The sequence below is a fragment of the Sylvia atricapilla genome, chromosome 3 (genome assembly GCF_009819655.1).
Source record: "Sylvia atricapilla isolate bSylAtr1 chromosome 3, bSylAtr1.pri, whole genome shotgun sequence".
NCBI lineage: Eukaryota > Metazoa > Chordata > Aves > Passeriformes > Sylviidae > Sylvia > Sylvia atricapilla.
The window spans coordinates 111,056,428-111,081,386 of record NC_089142.1 but is presented as its reverse complement, the minus strand read 5'-3'; the positions used below and the strand labels follow the sequence as shown (position 1 = coordinate 111,081,386).

The 24,959-nt window shown below is 43.8% G+C and overlaps 3 protein-coding genes across 4 annotated transcripts; 2 read left to right on the top strand and 1 right to left on the bottom strand.

Moving 5' to 3' along the window:
- The first annotated feature begins 8,162 nt into the window (after positions 1-8,162).
- Positions 8,163-9,827, top strand: RPS27A (ribosomal protein S27a). Its single transcript, XM_066316612.1, has 5 exons — positions 8,163-8,320; positions 8,567-8,621; positions 8,816-8,901; positions 9,205-9,336; positions 9,645-9,827. Exons 1-5 carry the CDS (start codon positions 8,273-8,275, stop codon positions 9,792-9,794), a joined length of 471 nt encoding a protein of 156 aa, XP_066172709.1. The 5' UTR covers positions 8,163-8,272; the 3' UTR covers positions 9,795-9,827.
- MTIF2 (mitochondrial translational initiation factor 2) lies at positions 9,821-19,963 on the bottom strand. Of its 2 annotated transcripts, none has more exons than XM_066316610.1 (14): positions 19,828-19,963; positions 18,409-18,640; positions 17,822-17,927; positions 16,800-16,971; positions 16,483-16,643; positions 15,886-16,062; positions 15,365-15,504; positions 14,875-14,999; positions 13,926-14,130; positions 13,107-13,359; positions 12,271-12,411; positions 11,347-11,511; positions 11,047-11,187; positions 9,821-10,669 (listed from the first exon to the last, which is right to left on the bottom strand). In XM_066316610.1, exons 2-14 carry the CDS (start codon positions 18,631-18,633, stop codon positions 10,500-10,502), a joined length of 2,181 nt encoding a protein of 726 aa, XP_066172707.1. In that variant the 5' UTR covers positions 18,634-18,640; positions 19,828-19,963; the 3' UTR covers positions 9,821-10,499. The 2 variants fall into 2 exon arrangements, with proteins under 2 accessions (XP_066172707.1, XP_066172708.1); XM_066316611.1 differs by lacking the exon at positions 19,828-19,963 and adding an exon at positions 19,419-19,438.
- Positions 19,964-23,984: 4,021 nt separating this feature from the next.
- LOC136358588 (prolyl-tRNA synthetase associated domain-containing protein 1-like) lies at positions 23,985-24,524 on the top strand (the record flags this gene model as incomplete). Its single annotated transcript, XM_066314463.1, is given in 3 exon segments — positions 23,985-24,202; positions 24,204-24,331; positions 24,334-24,524. Coding segments are annotated over 3 exon segments (453 nt in total), but the record flags the coding sequence as incomplete, so codon positions are not given.
- Positions 24,525-24,959: the final 435 nt, after the last annotated feature.

Genomic DNA, 24,959 nt, shown 5'->3' with positions numbered 1-24,959 from the left:
TTCAGCAGCTGCATGCTTGCTAATCCAGTCCCCTGCACTGTATTTATAGAACTTAAAAAAAATGTTTAGACTATGTTTATTTTTGCAGAGCATAAAATAGAGAACAACTGGAGTTCAAACCTGACAGGCCCAACCACAAAAAACTCAGAAGATAATCCTTCATTTTTTGCTCTGCTTTCTTCAGAAATAACCTACTTCCATTTTCAGCCATCCAGGAGAATAGCCAGACTGGGTATCATCGGAGCAAAACATAGTTCAGAATTTATGGCTTACTAAATTCAGGGAGAAGCTTTAATTAATGAAGTCTTGAGCACTGTGACTAGACAGTAGATTCCATCAACTAATTTGGAATAGAACTACCAGGATTTCGCAGCGCATCTGGAAGTTTCAAAACAATCTGTCAAAAGTGTTACTGTCTCTGGATTTGGGAGTAACTGTGATTGGGAGAGCCTGGATCATTGGCCAGAGGTGCCTTTGCCATGGTTCTGATCAATGGCTTTGACAAATGAGGTGGCTGTGTCCAGCTCTGAGAGCAGAAAGAGTCATGGAGTTCAGGGAAGAAAAGGGACTAAGGCCGAACTCCCTTAGTGTGACTCACGGATTTCAGTGGGATTACAGAGCGATAGAAATAGACCACATCTACCCTGTTAGGTCACCATGCTAATATCATTAATCTTCTGTCAAGGAAAGATTGCCCCTCCCATGCTGAGATTTCAAGTATAAGGATAATTTGCCCATGGGGGTACAAGGAAGGTAGAAGAAAAAAAGTGAAATAAAGGTAAGAGCTTGAAGAAACAATATAAAAAATTTGAATATCTTGATTTCCTTAAAAGGTCCTAATGAATATCACTTATAGACTCTTATCAGTATAAACCCTCCTCAATACATTTATCATATATCTGTTTGTCAACATCAGAGTAATATTAAAAAAAAAAAAATCTCACAAAGACAAGACTTGAAAAAAAAATTATCACTTCCTCAAGCTCTAATGAAATTTCTTAGTGAGAGGGTGGAACAAAACCATCTTCTATGTGGTAAGGGCACTCAGCTGGAAGTGGATCATGGATGGGCTTTGTACTTTTTCCAGTGAATAATGAATTAAAGACAGAAAATGAACAATGAATTAATCTGAAATCAGAAACATTCTATGAAGCAGGAAGAACAGCTTATGATTTCCTCCTTCAGGTAAGTGGGCACTAGGCTATGGAAGTAACCTCCCATCTCCTCTCCTTCCCATAGCTTTAATCTCCCATTCAGTAAGACCTTGTTAATTAACAGCCTAATTTCTACATAAATCAAGGTGTAATGCCGACCTTTGGGAGTGACTGCAGCACACCAGTCAAGTACAGACAGGGAGCAATTCAGCTTCTCACAGGTTGGCAGTAATAAATTGCATAAGATCATGATCCTGTACACCTGTACATGGTGTTCATTCTTCAAGTATTTTAGAGACTCACAACTACTCTATCATATTTTGACCAGACAGCTTCATCCAAATCAGTCAGGCACTGAGAAAATGATACATTCTAAGTTGGACCAATAAAAAAGAAAAAAGGAATATGACTACTGCCAGTATCCAAAATGTTTCAGAAACTCTCCTACCAGTGAGGTGACAAGACAGCTCTTGTGCTTCTCCTGTTGTGAAATCACCTACCTTTCCTTCAAAATAATATCTGATACTGGAGGTAGAGTTTTGCAAGGCATGGATCCTTAAACTTGTTTGCACATTTACAGGTGTCTCTAGCTTTTATGAAATTCCATTACTTCTTTATACTTAACTTTGGGTGTTTGAATATTGCTACTTAGTTTTCTGGACAGTCTAGGTAAAAGTACATTGACATCTTGCTAGAGAACTATTTAGAGAGCTTTTTTTTTTTTTTTTCAAGATGAAGTGACTAAAAATTCTTGAGGTTACTTAATAAAGCATGCATCTAAATTTGTTTAAATCTCAATGGATGATTATCAACTGAGTCTTGGACTGGGAAAGTGAGAGAAAAAGAGGCACACAAGGCTGCACCAGTACAATCTTTCCCAATTTGCTTTAGATAGTGTTCATTTGACACTGCACCTGCGCTTTCTTATGGAGCTTGATTTCTAAAACTTCCAGAGGATGCTGAAAAAACCCCAGCTAACAAGTAAATAGGTCAACAACAGAAGCACTTAACTCAGACCTGCCATTTAGTCATGAACCCCTGCTGGAAATTCCTGCTAGAAATCCCTGCTGCACAGTGCAAATGGTCACAAAGGAAAAAAAAAAAAAAAGAGAATAAAAGTCTGTGGTTTGGTCCATCACTGTCTTGTTTCACTTAACAAGCACTTTCATTTCTCAGCTGCTGCAAACACTAAACAAGAACCATGAAATCACTCTGGGGAGTATGGCAGTCACATCTGCACTGCTTTCTTGCATGGTCAGCTTCTGTGCAGTAACAAAGTCAGTGAGTGACCTTTTTAACTGTTTTCACTCTTTTGGTCAAAATCTGACCTATATTGAGTTACATTCTTAAGGGTTAGATACTTAAGGACATATTTTGAAAAGTGAACTTTCATACTCTTCTCTATTCCTCATCCACACAATACTTCCAATACCCATACACTAGTCATACTTCTTCTAACTACAGTTCTCTTGTGAATCCTAACTCTGTAGCTTAATCCATATAATAAATACTCTTTTAAAGAGTGCCAAAAGGTATTAAAAGTGAAACAAACAAGCAGTAGCTACATGCAGCTCAGTTACTGAGGTGATGGTTATTTGGGAACATGCAGCAGAGTTACAACAGCAAATGACATTCAGTATTCTTTCAGTTGATACTGGCTATGGGCTGACAGCTAAAAAGATGCTCTGCCAACAGGCACCCAGGGAATCTGCAGTTGACCATCTTCCCTTCCTTGAGGCTGAATTGTCCATTTCTTAAGGGCCAAGCTCTCACACTGGCTCTCACAGTTTAATACAGTCCACAACCCAGACAATTCCCACAGCAGCCCAAGGAGCAGGTGGATGCACGTGCCCAAAGCCTGCTTTTGTTCTAGAGAGGCATTTATTGTTTTGGCAGGATTTGTTAGACTATCTTGATAATCTAATCTGTATGATGAGCTAGCAGGGAACAAATTAAAAAGACCAAGCACTGGTACATGCCTGTACTGCATCCCTTTTGTCCAGCTCCCCAATGAGGGCCCACACAGAGCAGTTCACTCACACTGACTTTAAACCCTTATGCAGACTAGAGCAAGGCTAGACCTGATGGACTGAAGCTGGCAACATAGATGCACAAAGTATTTCCATACCATTCCAGAGGTTTCTTCTCCACGGAGAATGCGCTTCCAGTTAAAACACAAACACGCACACATTCTCCCACAGACACATTAAATGGCCAAATAACTGATACTTGTTGGTAGAAGCATTCTCAGCATTGTTGGTGATGCTCAGTGTTTCCTGCAGCTCATCCAAAGCTGGGAGGATTCTTCACTTGCCTGCTCTAGGTGCTCCCTCTGTTGTTGTGCAGAGGAGCTACCAGCAAACACGTCCCATCTGCCTGGCATCTCTCTCATCTTCAGTCCTTTGAAGTGGTAACTTTTTATGCTTATTTTCTTTCCAAGCAACCTCTGTCTTGGCCCAATCTTACAAAGTACTGGTGGTATAATTTAGAATAACAATGTATCTAAGAAAAAGTAAAACCCACCTTTAAATATCCTGAATTTGCTCTAAAAAGCTTTTTGCTACTCATATTAAGCATACTGCAGAACTCACTCACTGATTTCAAAGTGGATTAGAAATCCAAAGACTGAGGTGAAAAAAATAAATATGAAAATTAATGACACATAAGAGAATTTAATTTAAAAGGTTTAAAGGCCAAAATCTCTGCTTGCACTTAAAATCTTTTCTGAAACCCGTAACAGCAACAGAATGACAGAGGAGGTGCAGGCACAGAAGTCAAGGGTAGTTTATTGGGGCAAGACACAAAAAAGCACATTAGATACAAATAACTGTGTGTGGATGCAGAAAACCTAATTTTCAGAAATTTTGTCTTTGATTTCAAGCATTTCTCTTAGCTAAGCCCAGGCAGATATGTGTTAGTTTGTCTGCAGAGTGGCTTCTTGGCACTCACTGCCCATGTGATGTGGTGCAGCTGTCTGCCCTTGGCTTGAGTTCCTGCTGCCTGGAGAGCCTCTGTCCCTGGGTCTGGCAGAGCAAGAAAAAGCCTCTCTGACAACTTCCAGACCTTGAAATCAAGCAGGACTGTTTATTTTTGTGTGTCCTACGCACTAAGTGCTGAGGTTGCAGCTTGCCCAAGAGTCAGCTCATAGAAGCCCCACTAGAAGCTAAGCGCCTGCAGAGTTCTCTCCATGAAAAGTTGCCCAAAGGAGCACTGAATCAAATGTAATTTGTAGGCTGGAGTCAGAGCTAAGTTGAAATTTCAAGTTTCAAAGTTTGTTATTAAAATTTTGTTGTGTTTTCTTTTTTTTGCTCACTTCTTCCAACAGCCCAAACCCATACTTTTTCTGATAGGCAGAGGTAAAAACCATAAATGAAAATTGAAGTTTTCTAATCCACTGTCGACTGAGACAGTGAATTAATGCAGGGTTAGGACAGCTTTCCAACAGAAAGAAGCAATCATCTGAAAAATCAACTAGCAGGATTATTCTGTATTTGTTTATGGTTACCTCTCCCTTTCCCTTCCACAAAGCCACACAATGATCTTGACTCATTTCCCTGAGCACTGTGGAAACGCTGGAGGCGATATTACAACAATCTAACCTGTTACTTAGAAACACTGATACAAAGAATTTCCTGTAAATAGAAATGTCCTAGAATGACAATGTCAAGAAACTCTAGAAGAGATGGTAACTTGAAAATCCTCCCATAAAATGGTCTGAAAAACAGCCAGGAAATAAAATAAGAATTAAAAATGGTGTCATAACTACGCAACAACAGTCTAAGGAAGAGAACACATAGAAGAAAGAAAAGAACACATTTGACCATTGACAGGTAAACCTCAGGGGGCTGGACGTCCTTAGAATATACTGCTTTTCAACTGAAACTACAGCAAATATAACATCTATGATTTGGGAAGAATTAATCTAATTAATCAATGGCCAGAAACAGGAGAGAGCTATTTTTGAGTAGCAGTTACTCAGCAGGCTATAGAAGATGAGTTAATGAACTAATTTGTGTGCTTGATATCCAGGGATTGTATTAGCAGTGAAATCTCAGCGCTCAGAAATAGACTGTTGCATTGTTGGAGTTTTCAACAGCATCTAATGGCCAATTGCTTCCAGGACTCTGGATTCTTTGGGAAAAGCCTCAGGTACGTTTTCATCTGTACAAACAGAAATAGATTTAAGATTAGCTTGTCAGTTTTCACATCACACAGAGCAGCTGAACTCTGCAATTTCAGTTCCTTTAGAGAAAGGGCCAAGGAAGAACCTCTGAAAATGGATAAAAAGGGACTCCATGTGCAGGGCTGCCACAGCAGCACTTTGATGAAGCCCTCCTGGGAGAGCTGCATTCAGTGTGACGGGTGACTTTGATATTTCAAATTGCTACAGCACACAAACTTTTCTTCTTTCCTTTCCAAATACCAAGTGACTTCTCATCTGTTTCACCAGGGACATCATGAAATACAAAACATGGCAGGGCAGGAGAACCCAAATGCAATCTCATCAATTCAGATGTCAGAGTCAAATTCAGAGTCAAAACTGTTAAAGCCCTTAAAAAATAGAAACAAAAAAAAACCCCAAACCAAACAATCACAAACTTTATAAACGAATACATCTTTATGAAAATATTTTCTTTAACTGAGGATAATTTTTAAGTACTGAAAAAATCCCCTTAGGCAGATGATTTTTTATGAAACACCCTTTGCAACTTCAGTTAATTCAGGTTTTCATGTTAGCAAGGTTTTACACAATCATTAGCAGCTGCCCTATGAAAATAAAACAAGAATGGAAACATTTAAAAATACAAATTAAAGAAGCCAGAGACAACTAAATTATTAATGTCTTAATTAAAGTAACACATTTTGCACATATTTTAAATATTAGTAAATTACTTCAAGCTCCACTGCTCTTTTCCTATAGTATAAAAGAGCTGTGGGCTCAGATTCTAGAGTTTTTATTCTCCCCTGAAGAAAAAACAGCATTCCTTTAGCCATTCTTGATTGTGGCAATAAACATTCCCATTTGGTTGAAATGAGGATATCCTTGCATATAGTAACACACTGCATTATCCATTAATGTATTTTTGGATATGGTGCTTATGGAGGGAAAATCAACAGGAAAGTAACTTTCTGGAACACTATAATAAGTGTGGCAGAATGAAAATAAAATGAATAGAGAAAATTATAGAGCAAGCTTCATGCTGCTGCTCTAAGATTAAAAATAAAGAAAAAAAAAAGCCCCAAAAGTAAAGTAACATTGTTAAAGATGATGAAAATGCAGAAAAATTTTCATTATGAGGCAGTCTCTAAATTCACCTGAGATGAAATAATCACCAATATTGTTTAAAACTAAGGTAACCAGCACTTATGTAATAGCATACATTTACTCCAGGTGGGCACTAAATGTCCTTTGCACTTACATTTGTGGAAAACCAAAGGAGCAGGCGCTCCTTTGCATTTTAGTATCTTAAAATACCAATCCTATCCAAGATTTAAAAGCAGAGCCAGTATTCCTTATTCCAATCCATCTCAAAAACTACGCATCTCGATTTATTCTAGGCCTTTTTCATCTCAGTGTCTGAAAAAGGCAGGCAGGAATCCCTCAGGAAATTCAGCAATAACACAGAAGGGCTGGTAATGCTAATGCAGAGCATGTGAGATAAATGTCATGGGTCTTTTTAATTTTGTTGTTTTTCTCCTGGTTTAGGACAGCTTTATCATTTCAAAACTCCCATAAAGTTACAAAAAGTGGTTTTCAAGCATAAACCCTACAGTTATTCCTGGCATTATGAATTTATTGTAGTGACCCTGACTCTATACTGCAGCACAAAAACCAGCTGAAAATGAAATGAATGAAATGAAATGAAAATCCTTGATTTCTGTAACAACACAAAGGTCACAACTGGTCTGCTCATATCAATTGGGGACAAAAAACCAACAAACCACTTTTTACCCATTGCCAAGCGCTCATTTACTTGAAAACTATTTGTTATCTTACAAAATGCATTACCGGGTATAATGTAACACACCTCAGACAGACCTTACCCAACACAACCTGCTTTCTCAGCTTCTCATCAAAACACAGAAGGGTTGAAACTGTTAAAATGGCCCCACCTGATTTATTCGAGCAGGTCTTGATTCTGCTTTAGCCTTTCCCCTATTCGACTCATACGCCTAAATCCAGCTAACAAGTAATTTCCAAATGATGACTCAGAACTCCTTTATTCCCAAATTACCTGCAGCTTTTCTAGTTGTAAAAATCTTTGCCCAAATATAAAGCTAGAATGAATCTCGAGGAACGTGTAGGTGGCAAAGTGCCTCCTCAGGAACCAGCACATCGAAATCTGAGACTTCACGCTGCGAAGAATCCCAGAATGGTTTGAGTGGGAAAGGACCTTAAAGCTCGTCCAGTTCCATCCTCCACTGCGGGCAGGGACACCTCCCACTAGGTAGCTCCAGACTAGACCAGGTAGCTCCAAGTGTGGCCAACCTGGCCTTGACGGAGACACAGGTCTGTCACACAGCGGCTGTCTCTAAAATAACACCCCCAACGACGGCCACCACACCGCACAGAACAACCCAAACCACGAGCCTGAGGCACCCCGCCCTCATGGCGACCCCGCCTCCTCCCTTCACAGCGGCACCGCCTCACTCGTCACGGCGGTCCCTCCTCGTCTCCTCATGGCGGCTCCTCCTCATCCGTCACGGCACGCCCTCCTCGCCTCCTCATGGCGGCTCCTCCTCCTCCTCATCCGTCACGGCACGCCCTCCTCGCCTCCTCATGGCGGCTCCTCCTCACCGTCACGGCGGTCCCGCCTTTCGGCATGGCGGCTGCTCCTCCCCTGCCGGCAGCCACCGCGGTGCACTGTGGGAGCCGCAGTTCCCGCCCACTCCCCCCGCGGCGGGACTACACCTCCCAGCAGGCGCGAGCGCGGCGGCCGCTGGCGGGGCATGCCGGGAGCTGTAGTCCCGGCGCGCCGCCCGCCCCCCCTGCGGCGCGCACGGAAACCCCGTGCGTGCGGGCGCGGCGCTCTCTCGGGCCGCCGCCGCCATTCCGCGAGCAGCGCGGGCAGCCCGCGCTCCGGCCCCGCCGCCCCGCCGCCTCTGCCCGCCTCGCCATGCAGATCTTCGTGAAGACCCTCACGGGGAAAACCATCACCCTCGAGGTGAGCCGCCGCCAGCGGGATGCACCCTGCCGGTGCTTTGAAACGCGGGGATGCGCCGGGAGAGGCCGGGATGTGTGGGGAAACGCGGCCCCGGCGCTGCCCGGGCCGGTTCCGACCACGCGGTGGGGGCCGGAATGGTCGTGGCGGCACCAGGCGTGTGCCGGGAGCTCCTCGTGGTTTTTCGGCCTTTCCGGGCTAATTAAAACGTGCAGCGCGTTTTGATTCTGTTGTTCTATTTCGTAATAGGTTGAACCCTCTGATACTATAGAAAATGTAAAAGCGAAGATCCAGGATAAGGAGGGTAAGCTCTAAAGGCACTTAATGGCTATTATATATTGATATCAATCAGTATATGCTGAATATATTATTCTGTCCTCTACTCTTGTGGATTGACGTGCGTCTAACACAGATGTAATTTCGTGCAGCAGTCTTGATTTTATTACAGCATGCTGTAGCTCACGTTCCTCATTTTTTCCCGATTTGTGTCACCATTAGGCATCCCTCCGGATCAGCAGCGGCTGATCTTTGCTGGGAAGCAGCTGGAGGATGGACGCACACTGTCCGACTACAACATCCAAAAAGTGAGTAGGAAAGGCAGGACACAGCAGTGCAGTATCCAGGAATGGGCATGGGCAGAGCTCACTGACCTTTGCTGCTGCGACTAAGAAACGTTTTCAATAAATTCAGACAAATCAAGCGATTGAAGTAGTGTTCATGCTAGGAGGTTGGGATACCGCCTTAACAGCAAATAATCCTTCCAGAGCTTTACTAAAAAGCCTGTCACTTGAGATGTGCTTCCTCTAGGTAGAAGAAAATGGGCTGTTTAAATACTGCACTTGCCTTGAGAAAGCATTTTGAGTCTATTCCATGTGTTTTACAAACAGGAATCAACCCTTCACCTGGTGCTGAGACTTCGTGGTGGTGCTAAGAAAAGGAAGAAGAAGTCTTACACAACTCCCAAGAAGAACAAGCATAAGAGAAAGAAGGTTAAGCTTGCAGTGCTCAAGTACTACAAGGTGAGTAGAACTAACTCAGGGAGAAACTTGATGGAAACTGAGCTCTCACCAGGGAGGATGTGAAGCCTGTAACAGGTCTGCACAGATTCTGGTGTATTTACTATTTAAACTCCTATTTACAAATATCCCACATGTTAAATAAAAGACACACAATCTGTTGCAGTTGGGCACTTCCGACAAGTACCTCAAAGCAGCTTGATGTACTTGCTGCTACAAAAACTATTATGCCAGTGGAAAATACTCAAAATCATTATTGTTGCTAAAAGGTGGAGAGTGTCCATGAACCTTTGCCTGTTTGTCCTTCCCAGGTGGATGAGAACGGCAAGATCAGCCGCCTGCGCCGGGAGTGCCCCTCGGAGGAGTGTGGGGCTGGAGTCTTCATGGCCAGTCACTTTGACAGACACTACTGTGGCAAGTGCTGTCTGACATACTGCTTCAACAAGCCAGAAGACAAGTAAATGTACCAGACAATAAAAATCTGAGCTTCTGTACGGTTGAAGGATTTATTTTTGTGATGCGGTGTTTTACTCTCTGCCGATCAGGGAGAAAAATCTGTGGACCTTTGGGTGCTGCCTGCCAGCTAGGGTGAAATATGTGGTGAAAAACTAAAGCAGTGATTTGATTTAAAGAATAATGGGTACCAGTTGTAAAAGGGAAAAAAAAAACCAAACAAACCACCCAAGATAACCTTAGACATAATGTCCTTAATGTGAGACAGTTCTGATCTGGAAAAATAGGAAATTCAGAGGTCTAGAGTCAGGTTTGCAACTGAGTCAGTGCTAGAGAACTGGGTATGGGAGGCCTGATGACAAAATACAGCCAACACACTGAAACACTGTACAGCAGCACAGGGAGGAGAGGGGAGGGAGGAAGTTGCTCAGTTATTTTGGAATCAAGGCATTGCCATCAGAAATATTTTACCATGATAGTTTAGCACACTTGAAGTGCTTGTAGTCACCCTGGTGATTTATCTCATGTTCCAATGAAGGCAGTTGATTGCTTGACATGATAGAAAAGCAGAACATTGCAGATATAAAATGTATCTGAAGTGCTCTGATGTACAGAACAGCTCCTGTGCACCTCTCAAAATTCATTTAAGGTTAAGAGTTAAAGGCCAGCTGGGAACATAATACATGTCCTTTAGTGTTCATGTGAAAATGTCTTTAAAATCCCGGGTCCCAGGAAGTTGTCTGTTGAACTTCTTTTTCTTCATAACAGATAATTTCATCTCCAATGCTGAACTCCAAATTTTTGTCCAAACTCAATCCACAATCCATACCTGTTTTTATTACCTGGACATCATCTTTATGGTGCTTCAGTGATGATAAACACCCTACAAAGAGAAAATGCATGAAAGAGAAGCCACTAGCTGCAGAGTAAAGCAGTGGTTAGGTTTGCCCTTCCTTTAGGATTAACGTTTCACTTTGTGGCTCCACAAGGAAAGCAGGAAAATTTATTAGTAGGGGTGCTTGTGGTTAATGGGAAGTCAGACACCAGCCTCCTTTTGGCAGGTAGATCCTGTGATGCTCCTACTTGCCTACCAGAATGGGTGGTTGGAAAAAAGTCTGGGAAAAGATACACTGACATTTGGTGGCTTTCCCTGGACAGAATTCAGGATTTCTCTAGGATCCTTTGCGCAGGCTTCCCAGGAAACTAGGAATATCTAAAAACACGAAATGCAAATCCCCATTTTGTGGCAATTGCACTCACCTTTCCAAATAACATCCCTGTTACGGATTAGCTTAAACTTCATTTTTCTGTCCAGCAGCCCCTTGTGGACTCTGCATCCAGCCACTGAAATTTTGTTTTTTCCAACTGTGACAGAGAAGGTGTCAAGAACGGAAGCTTCCCCTAAAAGAAAAAAGTAAAATTGAAGTACACAGGAGTAACAAACTGGCATGAGGTAGAAGGAGGCTGCATTTTTCTACTTGCCATGCTTTAAGATAAAAAAGCGGTTACAGAATAGAATTTGCCACATTTTGAGGCAAAAATGTATCAATGAAAACTCACCTATTGTAGTCTCCACCACAGCTGGGGGCAGCCTGCTGTTCAGCTCATCCTTCAAGTCTTCTATAAGTTTGTAGATAACGTTGTGAAGTTTAATTTTTATTCCCTTTCTATCAGCCAGCTTTTTGATACTTTCATTGGCTTTCACACTGAATCCAAATATTACACCTACAAATAAAACAACTGTCAAGTGATGGCTATAAGGGATGAGTCTTTGAACAGTTAAAGTGAAATTCTGCAGCACAGAATACATTTTATTCCTGCTTCTCTTTTAAGAGGGGACCATTTACCTCTCCCACTAGCACATGGACTGCTACAAACCTATCAAAATAAATGGCCCAAAAAAGCCCACAGAAGGTCTCTGATGACAGAGCTGGAGGCATCAGAGCAGAAAATAACACACACAACTCACGTAAAGGACACAGATCTCTGTTTTTCAGCTGGAAAAGCAACTTGGTTGTCCAAATAAAGCTGGAAGTGAATTCTGAATGATTCTTGCCTGCCTGTGGGCTATGGCAGGTGCAGTGACATCACTCTCTGCAGCAGGTGAGAATTAAGGGGTATGAACAGCAACAGTTGACTCAGTCCTACATCCAGTTGCCTCCCTGAACAAAAGGAAATTATTTTCTAACCTGCTTTTCTAGCTTTGCCCTGTGTGAGCATCATAAAGCAGCCCAAGTGAAGAGCCAGAGTTTAACCTTAACAAGTGAATTTCTGGCAAGAGCTTTTCCAGAGTCCTTCTATTTCCGAGAGACTTTCAGCCTCCCCTCCTCCACCAGTTTGATGTTCAAGGAAGCATTTTCAAGATTCACAAAAATTTACCTTATTGAAGCTGCTAATTATTGAGAAAACAAAACCTGACTGAGGCGTACCCATTTCAGCAAGTCAATAATTTCAATAACTGTAACATGATTTTTAAACACACACCATTAAATGCTTCAGCAAGATTGATATCGTTTTCACTGATATCTCCCATTCCAAAGTAGACAATATCCAGTTTGCATTCATCCTCACAGTCGTAGCTGTCCAGAATGTTCAGAATAGCTTCAACAGATCCATCCACATCACCTGTATGGATAAATGGAAGTACTGCTGGCTTCGTGTAAGTCAAAGACACAGAAATACAACCACTGTCAACTCCACACTGTGCAACAGAAAGTCTTCTGACATCTGTCACTCTTGCTAGATTTTGAGTAATACATTAAAACCCATCCAAAAAAGTCTGTTAATTCCAAAAACAGACTGGATAAATACAGAAGGTCCAGAGGCTCTACATCTGCTGTCACTGTCAGGTCAAGTTTGCAGGTTTTCAACTACAGTCACTGCTTGAGTATCACTAAATGAGGTTAAACCAGGTTCTTCCTATCCCACTTCAATACGTAATTATTACTCTCCTCTATTTTGCTGATGGAAAATACTTATAGCTTGGGGTTTTCAGTTTGGTTTTTTTAACACATATTTATGTATGTGTATATATAGATTTTTTTAGGGTTTCATATGTATGGGCTTTACCCCGGAGCTCCTGGGGTAAGTGTTTTGGGCATTTTAAGTTTTCCCACTGCTCTGGCCCTGCTGGCAGCACATCCTCCTGACCACTGGATGTTTTCTGATACCCCTGCTCTTATGAGAGAAGTTCAATAATCAGTTTTAAACTGATCAAACTTTTGGTAACAGAAACTTTCTGTTTAGTTTACAGCTCTATTTCAGACTGAGCATTTGAGCGGCACAGAACCAAAGGAGCAGCACACAGACAGGGACAGCACCTTTAACTATTAATGAGAGTGTGTTCTCATCCATCTCTGCTCTCTCCTTAGGCCTTGAGAACATCAGATGCTTATTGGCCTTGTACAGCGCTGCCTTCCTTTGTCTCCAGGTCAGGTGGGCCAGCTTCTGCTGCTTCTTCTCATATTCCAACCTGTGTTCCTTTTGCTTTGCTTCAATAACTTCCAGATCCTTCTTCATCTTCTCCTGTTGTTCAACATAGGTCCTCCAAGCCACAACTTCCTGTGCCCTTTGCTGGGCAGGAAGACAGAAACATTACTTTCAAAGCACTGCATCAGAACACTCTGCAATTTAATCCTTTTGCATCTTCTCTACAGGCTCACTCATTTTCCTTCACTTTTAACTATAGGTTTTGCTGCACAGATGGCAGAGAAGGAGACAAGAGCTTTTCCTCCCTCAGCTATCACATGACTCAAGGCCTATTTTTATAGTATCTCTGCATTGCAGAAGAGAATTATTGTTCATTCTTTCATGTGGTGTTTTTTCCAGCTCTCACAACACCTATTTCAAGCTGTATTTTATGCATTTTCTTTTTGTCAGACAAGAGTTATGTCTTTCTCAAATTAAAACACTCATCTCAAGTACTGGATTGTTCCAGTGGAGATGAGGACAGTCCAGCAGAGGAAAGGTGGAAAAGAAAGAGGCAAACCCTCATTCCTCTTCCAAAGCACCTAATTCAGGTCCCTTAATCCCCACACTCAACCTTTCATGGGACTATCCAGGTGATTAAAAGCTCTCACTGTTACTCCTTTCCATCCTTGCAGCAGTCTGAGCTTTTCACTGAAGAGTTCTTTCTGTACCTCAGACTCTACTTCAAGGATTTCATCTCCAGCTGAAGGGGACTCCTTCCAGCCCATGATTTCCACGGGGATGCCTGGTGAGGCTGCATCCACGGCCTTGCCATTCTCATCGAACAGGAAACGCACTTTTGCCCAGGTCTTCCCTGCAACCAGAACACAGCCTTTCCTCAGAGTTCCTCTCTGGATGATGGCTGTGGTGAGTGGACTGGGGAAGAACAGAGGACAAAAATAACAGACAAAACACAAGCGATGTTTCTCCCTGTCTTCACGGTCAGTGCAGGCACAACACAAGCAGAATGGATTTGGGATCCATCACAGGCAGAATGTTCCTGTGATAATTTACTAGAGCACTCACCAAATTTTTCATTTAATTAAAAAGCCCCAAAAGCTCTACTGTACTCTTCATGTCTGCAGATCATAAATCTGCAGATCATAAATCTGACAATTGTGAACCCAGCAACAGGATGATTTTACACATTAAGTAAACCCTCACCAAAAAACCCCCCAGCCCCAAACACCAAATCCCAACAATTTTGTAGAACTCAGTTCATTTTTAAAGAGGGCAGAACACACCTTGTTCATAGAACATGCACATGGACTAAGGTACCTAAGTGTGGAATGTCATGTTACACAAAACTTGTCAAGAATTTTGTATGTATTGACTGTTAACTTCATAATTTCTACTTTTTAAACGACATTAAAAAAAACACATCAGTTCTATAATTTTAAACTATTTCCTGTTACAGGATTTTGATTTCAGGGATATGATGAATTTTGCCCCATCAGTTTATAACCTCTTGTGGTGCAGAGTAGTATTTCAAGGCTCTGACTAGGAACATTGCAAAGAAAGTGTTCCAGCTTTATTTACTGAGGCACCACACCCCTGCCCAGCGTGTCTGTGTTGTCACAAAGTGCTTCACTGGAGCTGCAGAGGTGGCACTTGACTCACCCTTTCCCTTTGTCTTTCCGAGATTCAATGATCGTCCCCTCCACCAGCCCCGTGGCATCTGCCTTCAGTTCCAACATCTCTGCCAGAGCAACAGTTGCCTCTGCCAAAACCATCAGGTTTTCCCCCTGCATAAAACCACACAGAATAAATTAATTGCCCATACAAAGTGAGATCAGAAGTTCAACCCTTAGTGCCCAATTCCTCCATTGAAATGTGATGACATTGAACACCGAGGCAAGACTTCAGGACATCAGACACAAAACTGCTGGACTGAATTACCAGTAGAAAAATTGGATATTATTGCTTGCTGGAAGCCTGAGCCTCAAAACACATTTCAGTGTGTTTCAAGTAATTCTGGCAAAAGCCAGTAGCACTGAGCTCAAATCCCAGGAAGAAAAGCATTTTATTTTCCAGCTGCCAAACAAAAATGCATTTCTATGCACATATTAGAAATGTATGAACACCATCATTTTTTATATACCAATCTTACCTTGAGTGCAGAAATATTTACAGCCTGAACATCACCTCCAAACTCTTCACAGACCACATCATGAGCCAGCAATTCCTTCTTTACTCTTTCAGGATCAGCTTCAGGTTTGTCACATTTATTAATGGCCAGGATAACAGGAACTAAAAAGAGAACACACAAATTCAGTCTAAGCAACCTAAACAAAACCTGCTTGTTACCACAACAGCTGCCATGGCCACTTAGGACAGATCACCTCACCTGGTGCCTCTTCCCTGAGCAGCCATTGAGATCTGAGCTACCAGGAGGGCAAGCTGAAGGAGTTATCCATGTAGAGAAGGTATAAAACCCCAAACAATTACCTCATCTTGCTAAATATTCGTATTTTAGGATCTTTTTGTATTACTGCAACATTCAATACATTTTCAAACATCACATGGGACGATGAATGGGACTAGGACAGTTACTTCTCAAGTTCTGTGGACTCCAGTCCAAGGTTTCTTTGAGAGGTAAAAGCAAGGTTCCCAAAGCCCCCCACTCTGTACCTCCTGCATTTTTGGCGTGCTGGATGGACTCTATGGTTTGCTCCATCACTCCATCCTCTGCTGCCACCACCAGAATGACGATGTCGGTGACGTTGGTGCCTCTGGCCCGCATGGCTGAAAAGGCTGCGTGGCCAGGGGTGTCAAGGAAGGTTATCTTCTCCCCAGAAGGCATGTGCACTGTGAACAAACGGACGGCTTAACATCAGCATTTCACCCAACTTTATTTGATGTGCTGTAGATCATGCACCACTCCTTTGAGAGTCATGTCATTTTAACAACAGTGATATGTTTCAGACTATCGGGTAATTGTTGGCACGAATGTCAAAGGTGCGGTTAAATCCGCAGAAATGAGGAAGTGTCCTGGGATCTTCCATAATCCAAAACAGTCTAACATCAACTTCTGCAGACAATTCATTTCAAAGTTCTATGTACATAGTTATGACAGCTATCAGCCACAGACATTTTATATTACCATTTCCTTTCTCACCATTTCTGTGACAACTTTTTTCCCCCAATGAACTGGCAGCAAGTCAGTCTGCTGCGTGAGATGGAGAGGGAGTTGTGTTACACCTGAGCACATGGAGACTTGGATCATACCAATAAAAGCCCCGATGTGCTGTGTGATGCCTCCTGCTTCCATTGACGCCACTTGGGTTTTCCGCAGGCTGTCCAGTAAGGTTGTTTTCCCATGATCCACGTGTCCCAGGATGGTGACAACTGGGGGCCGTGGGGTCAGCACTGCTGGGTCTGCAGGAGGTCTGTAATTGCAGCAAAAACAGGAGCTCTAAATGCCAAAAAAATTTCACTGGGCCATGCCCACCACAGCCCTCGCTGCCACACAGTCAATGCTGCCTCCTCTGCAAGCATCCACAGAAAGAAACAGAATAAAAAGAGCCAAACAGCTCACAACTTACCTCTTCACAGCATCTGCATTTCTTCTTTCCTTTTCCTCCTTCAGTTTTGCTGATTTATACTTCATTCCTGATTTTTGGACAATCATCTTGATGTGGTCTTCATGTAAGATGGAGTCTGGTTCTACTGAATCAAGGTTAATGTCTGTGTACAACAGCGCTTCATAAATATGATCTGTAGCAAACATAAACACACTTAACAATTGCATCCACAAAAAACACGTGGGACAAAAAACCCCAACTTACTTCATCAGATTTTTTTCATTATTTTCTTTGTGCTAGTAAGTATTATTCACCATGCAGTTTTCCTTTAGCCAGATTTATCTAGAAGTTGCCATTAATCTACATATTTGCAGAGAACTTCTTGCAGATTTACTGAAAATTACTACTCTGTTAGCTGCTACAATCTTATTTTCCACTCAGATATCCATGGCTTACTTTTCCACTAACTCCAAAAGAGAAAACAACTGAAATTCACCTAAAGCAAACAGCAAAGCAGTGAATTCAAGGAGTAAGGAAATTTGATAAATCTGATCATAGGCTCCTTTCTTTGGTTTTAGAAACACTGAACATACTTCAGTAGTCAAAAATGGTTACAGGGAGCAATTCCAGACACATCTTGCCACTCCCACTTAATCAAATGACTGTTCTAATGAAGCACAAATTGCTCCTGAATCCAAGATTCCTACTCCTACTCTGGATTTTGGGCTGAAGCTCTTTAGCCAAGAGTTCTTAACTCATAGGGGTCCATCTCTGACAAACCAGGGTGCAATGTTTTCCTTCTGGAATAAATCAGCCCCTAGGAGCCGCAGCCACAAGGAGCAGTCTGCTGGAGAGGGCAGACAGACCTGGCTTTTTCATATCTAAATGTCTGGCCTGTTGATTTGGATGGCCCAACTTCTTTTCTCTTTAGTTCCTTTGGGATGGGTACAACCACAACTGACTAAGGCCTAATCTTTGCCTTTCCCACTGGTGGAAGGGGTGTGACAGATGTTGCTGTTTCACACCCCAGAGCAGGCTCTCACCTATGTCTTTGCCCATTGCTTGTGCTAGTTCCTCCACAGTCATCTTCTGCCTTATCTCCACTTCACCTCTCGTCAGGGGGATTTTCTTTCTCTTCTTTTTTGTCTCCTACATGGAATTAGACACACACAGAGGAATATAAACTAAGAAATAACAAAAACTATAATAAAAAGACAATAGTCTCAAGCCATATGAGGCAAACACATATTTACTGTAATACAAATTAATTACTATTAATGAAGGAGTTAACACATCAAAATGAACATTTCAAATGTATAGCACACTTTATCTTTTTGCATTTTTAATTCTTCAGAACAAGGACAAAAATCAATAAGACCATTTCCATTTTAGTTTGTAATAATTTCCTCCAGTGTCAGCAAAAATTCATGATGCTATTGGCCTAAGTCAGTATTTGAGAGGGAATGGCAAAAAAATTATACATTAAGTACTTTTTGTCTTATTGATTTATAGCAACTTCTTTTTACTCATGAATAAAGTGCTTTTTAAAATTTTTAATTAAAATGTTCAAACCAAGCTCTTACACTTTCTACACAAACCCAAGGATTACTGTATGTCCTTAATTAATTACCTCCTTTGTGGCTAGATGTCTGCACTGTGGTAAGACAGCATTGATCATTCTGTGTTTTGGCCAGAGCTGTGGATGCAGAAGGAGGGACCCCACCGGATGTGGAGACAACTGGACAGGCTTCCATTGTGCTCCAAAAACTTCCCTGGAGGACAGGGCACGCAGCTGCCAGCAGGCACCACGGAGCTGCATCAGATTTTCAAACCTCTGCAGCAACCCTCGGTTCATTTCCCCACTGAAAACACAAAGCACACATTGAAATCAGGCTCGAGGCTCAAAGATGCTGTTTCTTGGGACAAAACGGACAAGAACACAAGGCACAAACGTTGTGTTTCCAAACAGGCTTTTTAACACTGAAAAAATTAAACGATTTAGGAACTGTTCCAGTTTTTTCATTTCCTTCTGCGCGTCACCCTTCTTCATTACTCCACAGCAGACACATAGATCTACTAAGAGCTTACTGATCTATCATCTTTCTCCACTAATCTCTGACATAAACTACTAATTCTCCCATTGCAGATTCTTTGACATCTGCTACAAAAAACTCACATTTGCATTCCTCATGCTATACTGACAGAAATTACCTAAGCATCAACTACCTCTCTAAGGCAGCAGAACACACCTGCAAAATGCCCTTTATCTGAGCATTTCAAGACAAAATCACCACCAAAAGACCACACAGCATGGCAGTGACACCAGCGCTGTGGCGTGCTCAGAGACCTCCTGCGAGGCTAAGCCCTGGCTCAGCAATTAAGCTTCTGTCAGATCATCCCACATCTTGTTCTAATCATCTTTACTTTGGTTTGAGTGGTTTTGCCAATTAGCCTGTCCAACAATCTCCTCCCTGATTGTCTCCTTTTACTCAGAGCCGCCTGTTCTGCACTGGCACAGGAACAGTGCAAGGTGCCGTGTCCCTGCCCACGGCACGGGGTGGAGCAGGATGGTCTTTAAGGTCCCTTCCAACTCAAACCATTCTGTGATTCTGTCCTGCTCAGGGAATGGACTGTCTGTACCTTCCATGTCCCCTCTCACAGGTCACCCTTGTGTCACCAGGCAGGGAATGCTCTGGGTTCCTCTGAGAATGGCTGCGGGCCCTTTAAAACCTCCCTCGCACCCGGATACCTGCAGGAAGTGAGCACATGACAAACTAACCAATCAAACTCAACTATTTTGGTGAGGTTTTTTTAACCCTAAGGAGAACCTTAAAGCAGCTGAATCGGTAAAACCGGGAGAGCCGCGGACCTGCTACAAGACGCTGCACACAAACAAATAACACGGGGTCAAGGCGACACTGGCCCAGCTCACAGCGGCAAAAGCCACGCCAGGCTCTGACTGCGGAAAACCCTTCCCGGCTCCCAGAGCGGAGGAGCAACACTCCCGGCTCCTGCTGCTCTCCTGCCCATCATTCTGGCTAATTAATACCTGTCAGGCGCAGCTCGCCCTCACCGCGGGGGCAGGGCCTTTCTCCGAGCCCCCGGGTCCCGGCCTTGACAGCCCGAGGAACGAAGGAAAGAATGAGGGAGGAAAAGAGGCAAAGAAAAGAAAGAAGGGGGAAAGGGAAAAGACCCCGCGTCCCGCCCGTGCCTCACGCCGACGTGCCGCTCTCTGCGCACGCGCCGCGAGGGCACCGCGCAGGCGCAACTGCGCCCCTCGGGCTGCCCGGGCGGGGGCGGGGCCTCGCCTCACGGGGGCGGGAAGTCCCCTCAGGGGAAGGGGACATGGATCCTTTAATGGGAGGCGGGAAATCCCCTCAGGGGAAGGGGGACATGGATCCCCTCACCGGGAAATCCCCTCAGGGGAAGGGGACATGGATCCGCTCACCGGGAAATCCCCTCAGGGGAAGGGGGACATGGATCCCCTCACGGGAGATGGGAAATCCCCTCAGGGGAAGGGGGACATGGATCCCTCACCGGGAAATCCCCTCAGGGGAAGGGGACATGGATCCCCTCACCGGGAAATCCCCTCAGGGGAAGGGGACATGGATCCCCTCACCGGGAAATCCCCTCAGGGGAAGGGGACATGGATCCCCTCACGGGAGATGGGAAATCCCCCCGGGGGAAGGGGACATGGATCCCCTCACCGGGAAATCCCCTCAGGGGAAGGGGACATGGATCCCCTCAGCGGGAAATCCCCTCAGGGGAAGGGGACATGGATCCCCTCAGCGGGAAATCCCCTCAGGGGAAGGGGGACATGGATCCCCTCAGCGGGAAATCCCCTCACGGGAAGGGGACATGGATCCCCTCACGGGAGATGGGAAATCCCCTCAGGGGAAGGGGACATGGATCCCCTCACCGGGAAATCCCCTCAGGGGAAGGGGACATGGATCCCCTCACGGGAGATGGGAAATCCCCTCAGGGAAAGGGGACATGGATCCCCTCACCGGGAAATCCCCTCAGGGAAAGGGGACATGGATCCCCTCACCGGGAAATCCCCTCACGGGAAGGGGACATGGATCCCCTCACCGGGAAATCCCCTCACGGGAAGGGGACATGGATCCCCTCACCGGGAAATCCCCTCAGGGGAAGGGGACATGGATCCCCTCACCGGGAAATCCCCTCAGGGGAAGGGGACATGGATCCCCCCACCGGGAAATCCCCTCAGGGGAAGGGGACATGGATCCCCTCAGCGGGAAATCCCCTCAGGGGAAGGGGACATGGATCCCCTCACGGGGGCGGGAAATCCCGTCAGGGGAAGGGGACATGGATCCCCTCACCGGGAAATCCCCTCAGGGGAAGGGGACATGGATCCCCTCACCGGGAAATCCCCTCAGGGGAAGGGGGACATGGATCCCCTCACGGGAGATGGGAAATCCCCTCAGGGGAAGGGGGACAAAGGACAGATTGTCTGAGTTGTTGCCCATTCTAGGGGTTTTGAAACTTACTTTTTAAAACATCTCTTTATCTATCTACACACTTAAATTTGTTTTACTTCTTCCTGCCAGGAGACAGCAGCTGCTACTTTGCAAAAACTTCCACCCACGTCCAACATAAAGCTTTAACGTGCCTGATTTTTAAGTCCTCTCTAATTTGGCATGTTAGGAAAATTAATCCACAAACGCCAGAGGTTTATGTCCAAAAAGGAGACAGGGGAGTCCTTTTACTTTATTGGAATAAAGGGAGAGGCCATGGGGCATTTCCCCTGGGGTCTCTCAAATTTTGGAGGATGCAACCTCCCATTTATCCTAATTCCCCTCCCGCATTTCCCTCGTTCTTTCCCCACTGGCTGAGGTACTTGAGAGTTACAGACCTCCCGGAGTGCCTAATACCTAAAATTCCCCTTTAATGTATAACCCCTTCTTTTAATTTTTAATTCTTATGGAATTTATGGGTTTCCCCCATTGTTTCTTTCATCTTTTAATATTCTAATTTAATTTATCAGCAAACATACAGTTTGCTTGTAAAGGCAAGTATCTTATCTTCCATTCATCAATCAGTGGAATCCTTCCCATTGTTTCTTTTATTTCTCTGTGCTAGTTTTGTCTAGCAGCAGACCCACTGTTTGTTTGTAAAGACAATTCCTCTCAGGCGTCTCTAAAATAGCGCCACTTAATGGAGAAAACAAAAATCCAGGAGGAAAAATAAAACTCCTCAATGTTACCTGGTTAATGCCAGTTGTAAAACCCGGAGATAATCCCGAGAGTCTGCCTGGGACAGCGCTGATGCTTTGGTGATCCCTGTCCAGGCACCGCAAATTGTGTGTGATGAGTAATGGTCATAATTTCCATTACATATATTTGAGCTGCGTATTTCCTGCTCTTTGTCCATGATGTGGGACCCGTGGTAGTTCACATACATGGTTTCCCACATGTTTGCAAGACCCATAACTACCTGTTTTGCTGCCCTCAGTATCTTTCCTACAAGTATTTGCTCATTTATGATGCTGAATGTTAAAAAAAAAAAAAAGCATTCTGCATTTCAAATGCGGGGTGCTGACACCTTGAAATGCACGGGGCCCTTGAGCGTTTCTCCACGGGTAAAATGGGAAAAAGAATCTCAAAAATAGATCACAGTAAAAAAAAAATATTAAATACCAGAAGTTGTGCAAAGCACATTAAAGGCAGTCAGTGTTCTAGCACAGGAAGACACGTTGGGAAGGAAGGGTTGGCACACGGACACTGTGAGGGCAACACATCTTGGGACTGCCTGGGACTGACCTGGAAAACGTTTTATTGGAAAGATAGATTTAGCATGCAAAGCAGCCATCAGAGTTTACTGCAAATCTGCTTTTTGAGTTGATCTTGCACTGGATGCTGCCTGGAAATCTTCCTGTGCACTGCTCTAAGGCTCTGGGAATGTGTGGGATCATATTTTATCCACATGTCTCTTAACCACAGAGTCATACTGTTTTAATTTAAAGCTTGTTACGGATTGCCCGTTTTTCTGAAGGGCAAACTGAAAACAAATAATTACTGATGTCATAGGTCAGGGTGATGGTTTGGGTTGTAGAAATATTTTCCAATTGTGTGGCCATTAATGTTTGGCTTTGTTCCTTAGTTAAAATTCCTGATTATTATTGGTTGCCTTTAAAAAAATACAAATAATGCAGTTTTTGTTTTTAGGGTGTATCAGGTATTTTGATTTTCTTTTTAGTTTTGAATTTTTCGTAACTTTCTTATCTAGCAGCATTTTCAGCAAAACCGTAAATAAGGAGCACGCCAGAACCCGGAATTAGAATAAGGGCATGTACAAAAAAATTAATAGGTTAAATGGAGACAAATACGTGTTTGAAACCAACATTTGAACAAAATATAGTTCACACGGAATGTGTGTCGAAGCAATCCGTTAATGTGGCTGTTTGAGAAAGAAATTGCTTTAAGGAGCATGAAACGTATTGAACTGTGTGGGAGGGGAGGCTGAGGTGGAATGGAGACATTTTATATCCACGGTTTGAACGCGGGGAGTTGATTCTTAGCAGAAATGAGTGGGAGTTTAATGGATTTACCCGTTCTTTGTCGCAGGATGCTGCCCGGCGGCAGGGACGGGACGCAACGGCGGCGGAGCTGCGGGACTCGGGCATCGCCACCGGCACCGCCGAGCAGCCCCAGCTACGGCAGCCTCCTGAAAACCTGGAATAAAGCCCTGCCTTGCCAGCGGGGCACAGCGGGATCAGGGCGGGATGAGCTCCTGCTCGTGGGGTGTTCGCAGAAGGATCAGTGTGGAAATTCTCGCGGGCCTGGCAGAACGTTTGGGGGCGGTTTTTGGTCGCTTTGACTCTGCCTCCAGATCCACCCTCTTTCCCCGCTGCGGTCTGAGAAGCGGCTCACCCACTTCTTTGCGAAGTCGGCGGCATCCAAGATGCTTTCCAAACTTTTACCCGCTGCCAGTTACAAGCCACGTGCAGTGTGTGGAGTCGCAAACGGGGGCGCTCCCAGCGCTGCCTTTAAAGCGAAACATTGCTGCACACACGAGACAGAAATGATTCTGAAAGTGTGCCAGAGCACACATTTTATTCGTGTTCTGTTAAAATTCCTTCATAAAAGGGTACAGCTTTTAGGCTGAGTACAACATTCAGTATTTTCTAAATATTTAACAAAAGATACTGTCAGCAGACGGCTGGGAGTCTAATGGGATAGAGTCTGACACAGCACTGGTGCTGTTTTCCAGGTGTTCACTGTTAAAAGAAATGATCTGCATGTCCAACATATGAAAGGAGGTGACAGTAAAAACCAGTTTCTTAAAGACAAAAAGAAGAAAGGATTCTGCCTGGTGACCATCCTGCATAACAGGCAGGTCAATTGAAACGAACCTGGTAAAAAACTGCGTGTTCGGAGTGGAAAGCTAAGATTCACTGATGAAAATGCTGGAAAAGCTCAAAGTGGGCCAGGGCTGTGCCATGCCGCTCGCCCTCTTCTGTGACCAGGGAGACGTGAAGCTGCTGCTGGATGCTGCCTTGCTTGAAGGGAGCCACAAAAAGGTGTATTTTCATCCAAAGACAATTCTGCAACCATGGGCTTAAGCCCCGACGACTTCCTGAAGTTTGTGAGATCAACAGGCCGTGATCCCGTCATCGTACACTTCGATGAAGACATCAGGTAGAGGAAGTTCATTTTTCTACTACTACTCATAGATTTTGTTGAGCAAAACTGGTGAAAAAATCTCTTTACAAATAAAAACTGGCAAAAAATGGCTTACTCCTTTTTAATTTGTTTCAATTATGTGTGTATTGTATAATCTGGTGAGAAAAAATACTGCCTTTCAGATATCAGAAGTTTAACAATGTTCTTAGAAAGGTATTTTGCAATCTACCACTGAATAGCTAGTAAGTAGAAAAGGCATTATTTAAATACCATTACAGTCTTTATCAGTAAATGGATAGAAGTAGAATTTCCCAGGCATGGGACTGGCCTTGAAGGTTTAAACTTGACATCACTGGGAAAAAACATATTCCAAGTTTTAGAACACCTGTCAATACCCTCAGGACAGAGTGACTGTCCCTGCACCCACTGATGCCCGACTACACATTGCTTTCTTTTCATTCTTTTTTACCTGAAAAAACCCTCACCTAGACGACTACAGGCAATGCATTTGATTGTCATTTTTCAATCATAGTGTGCT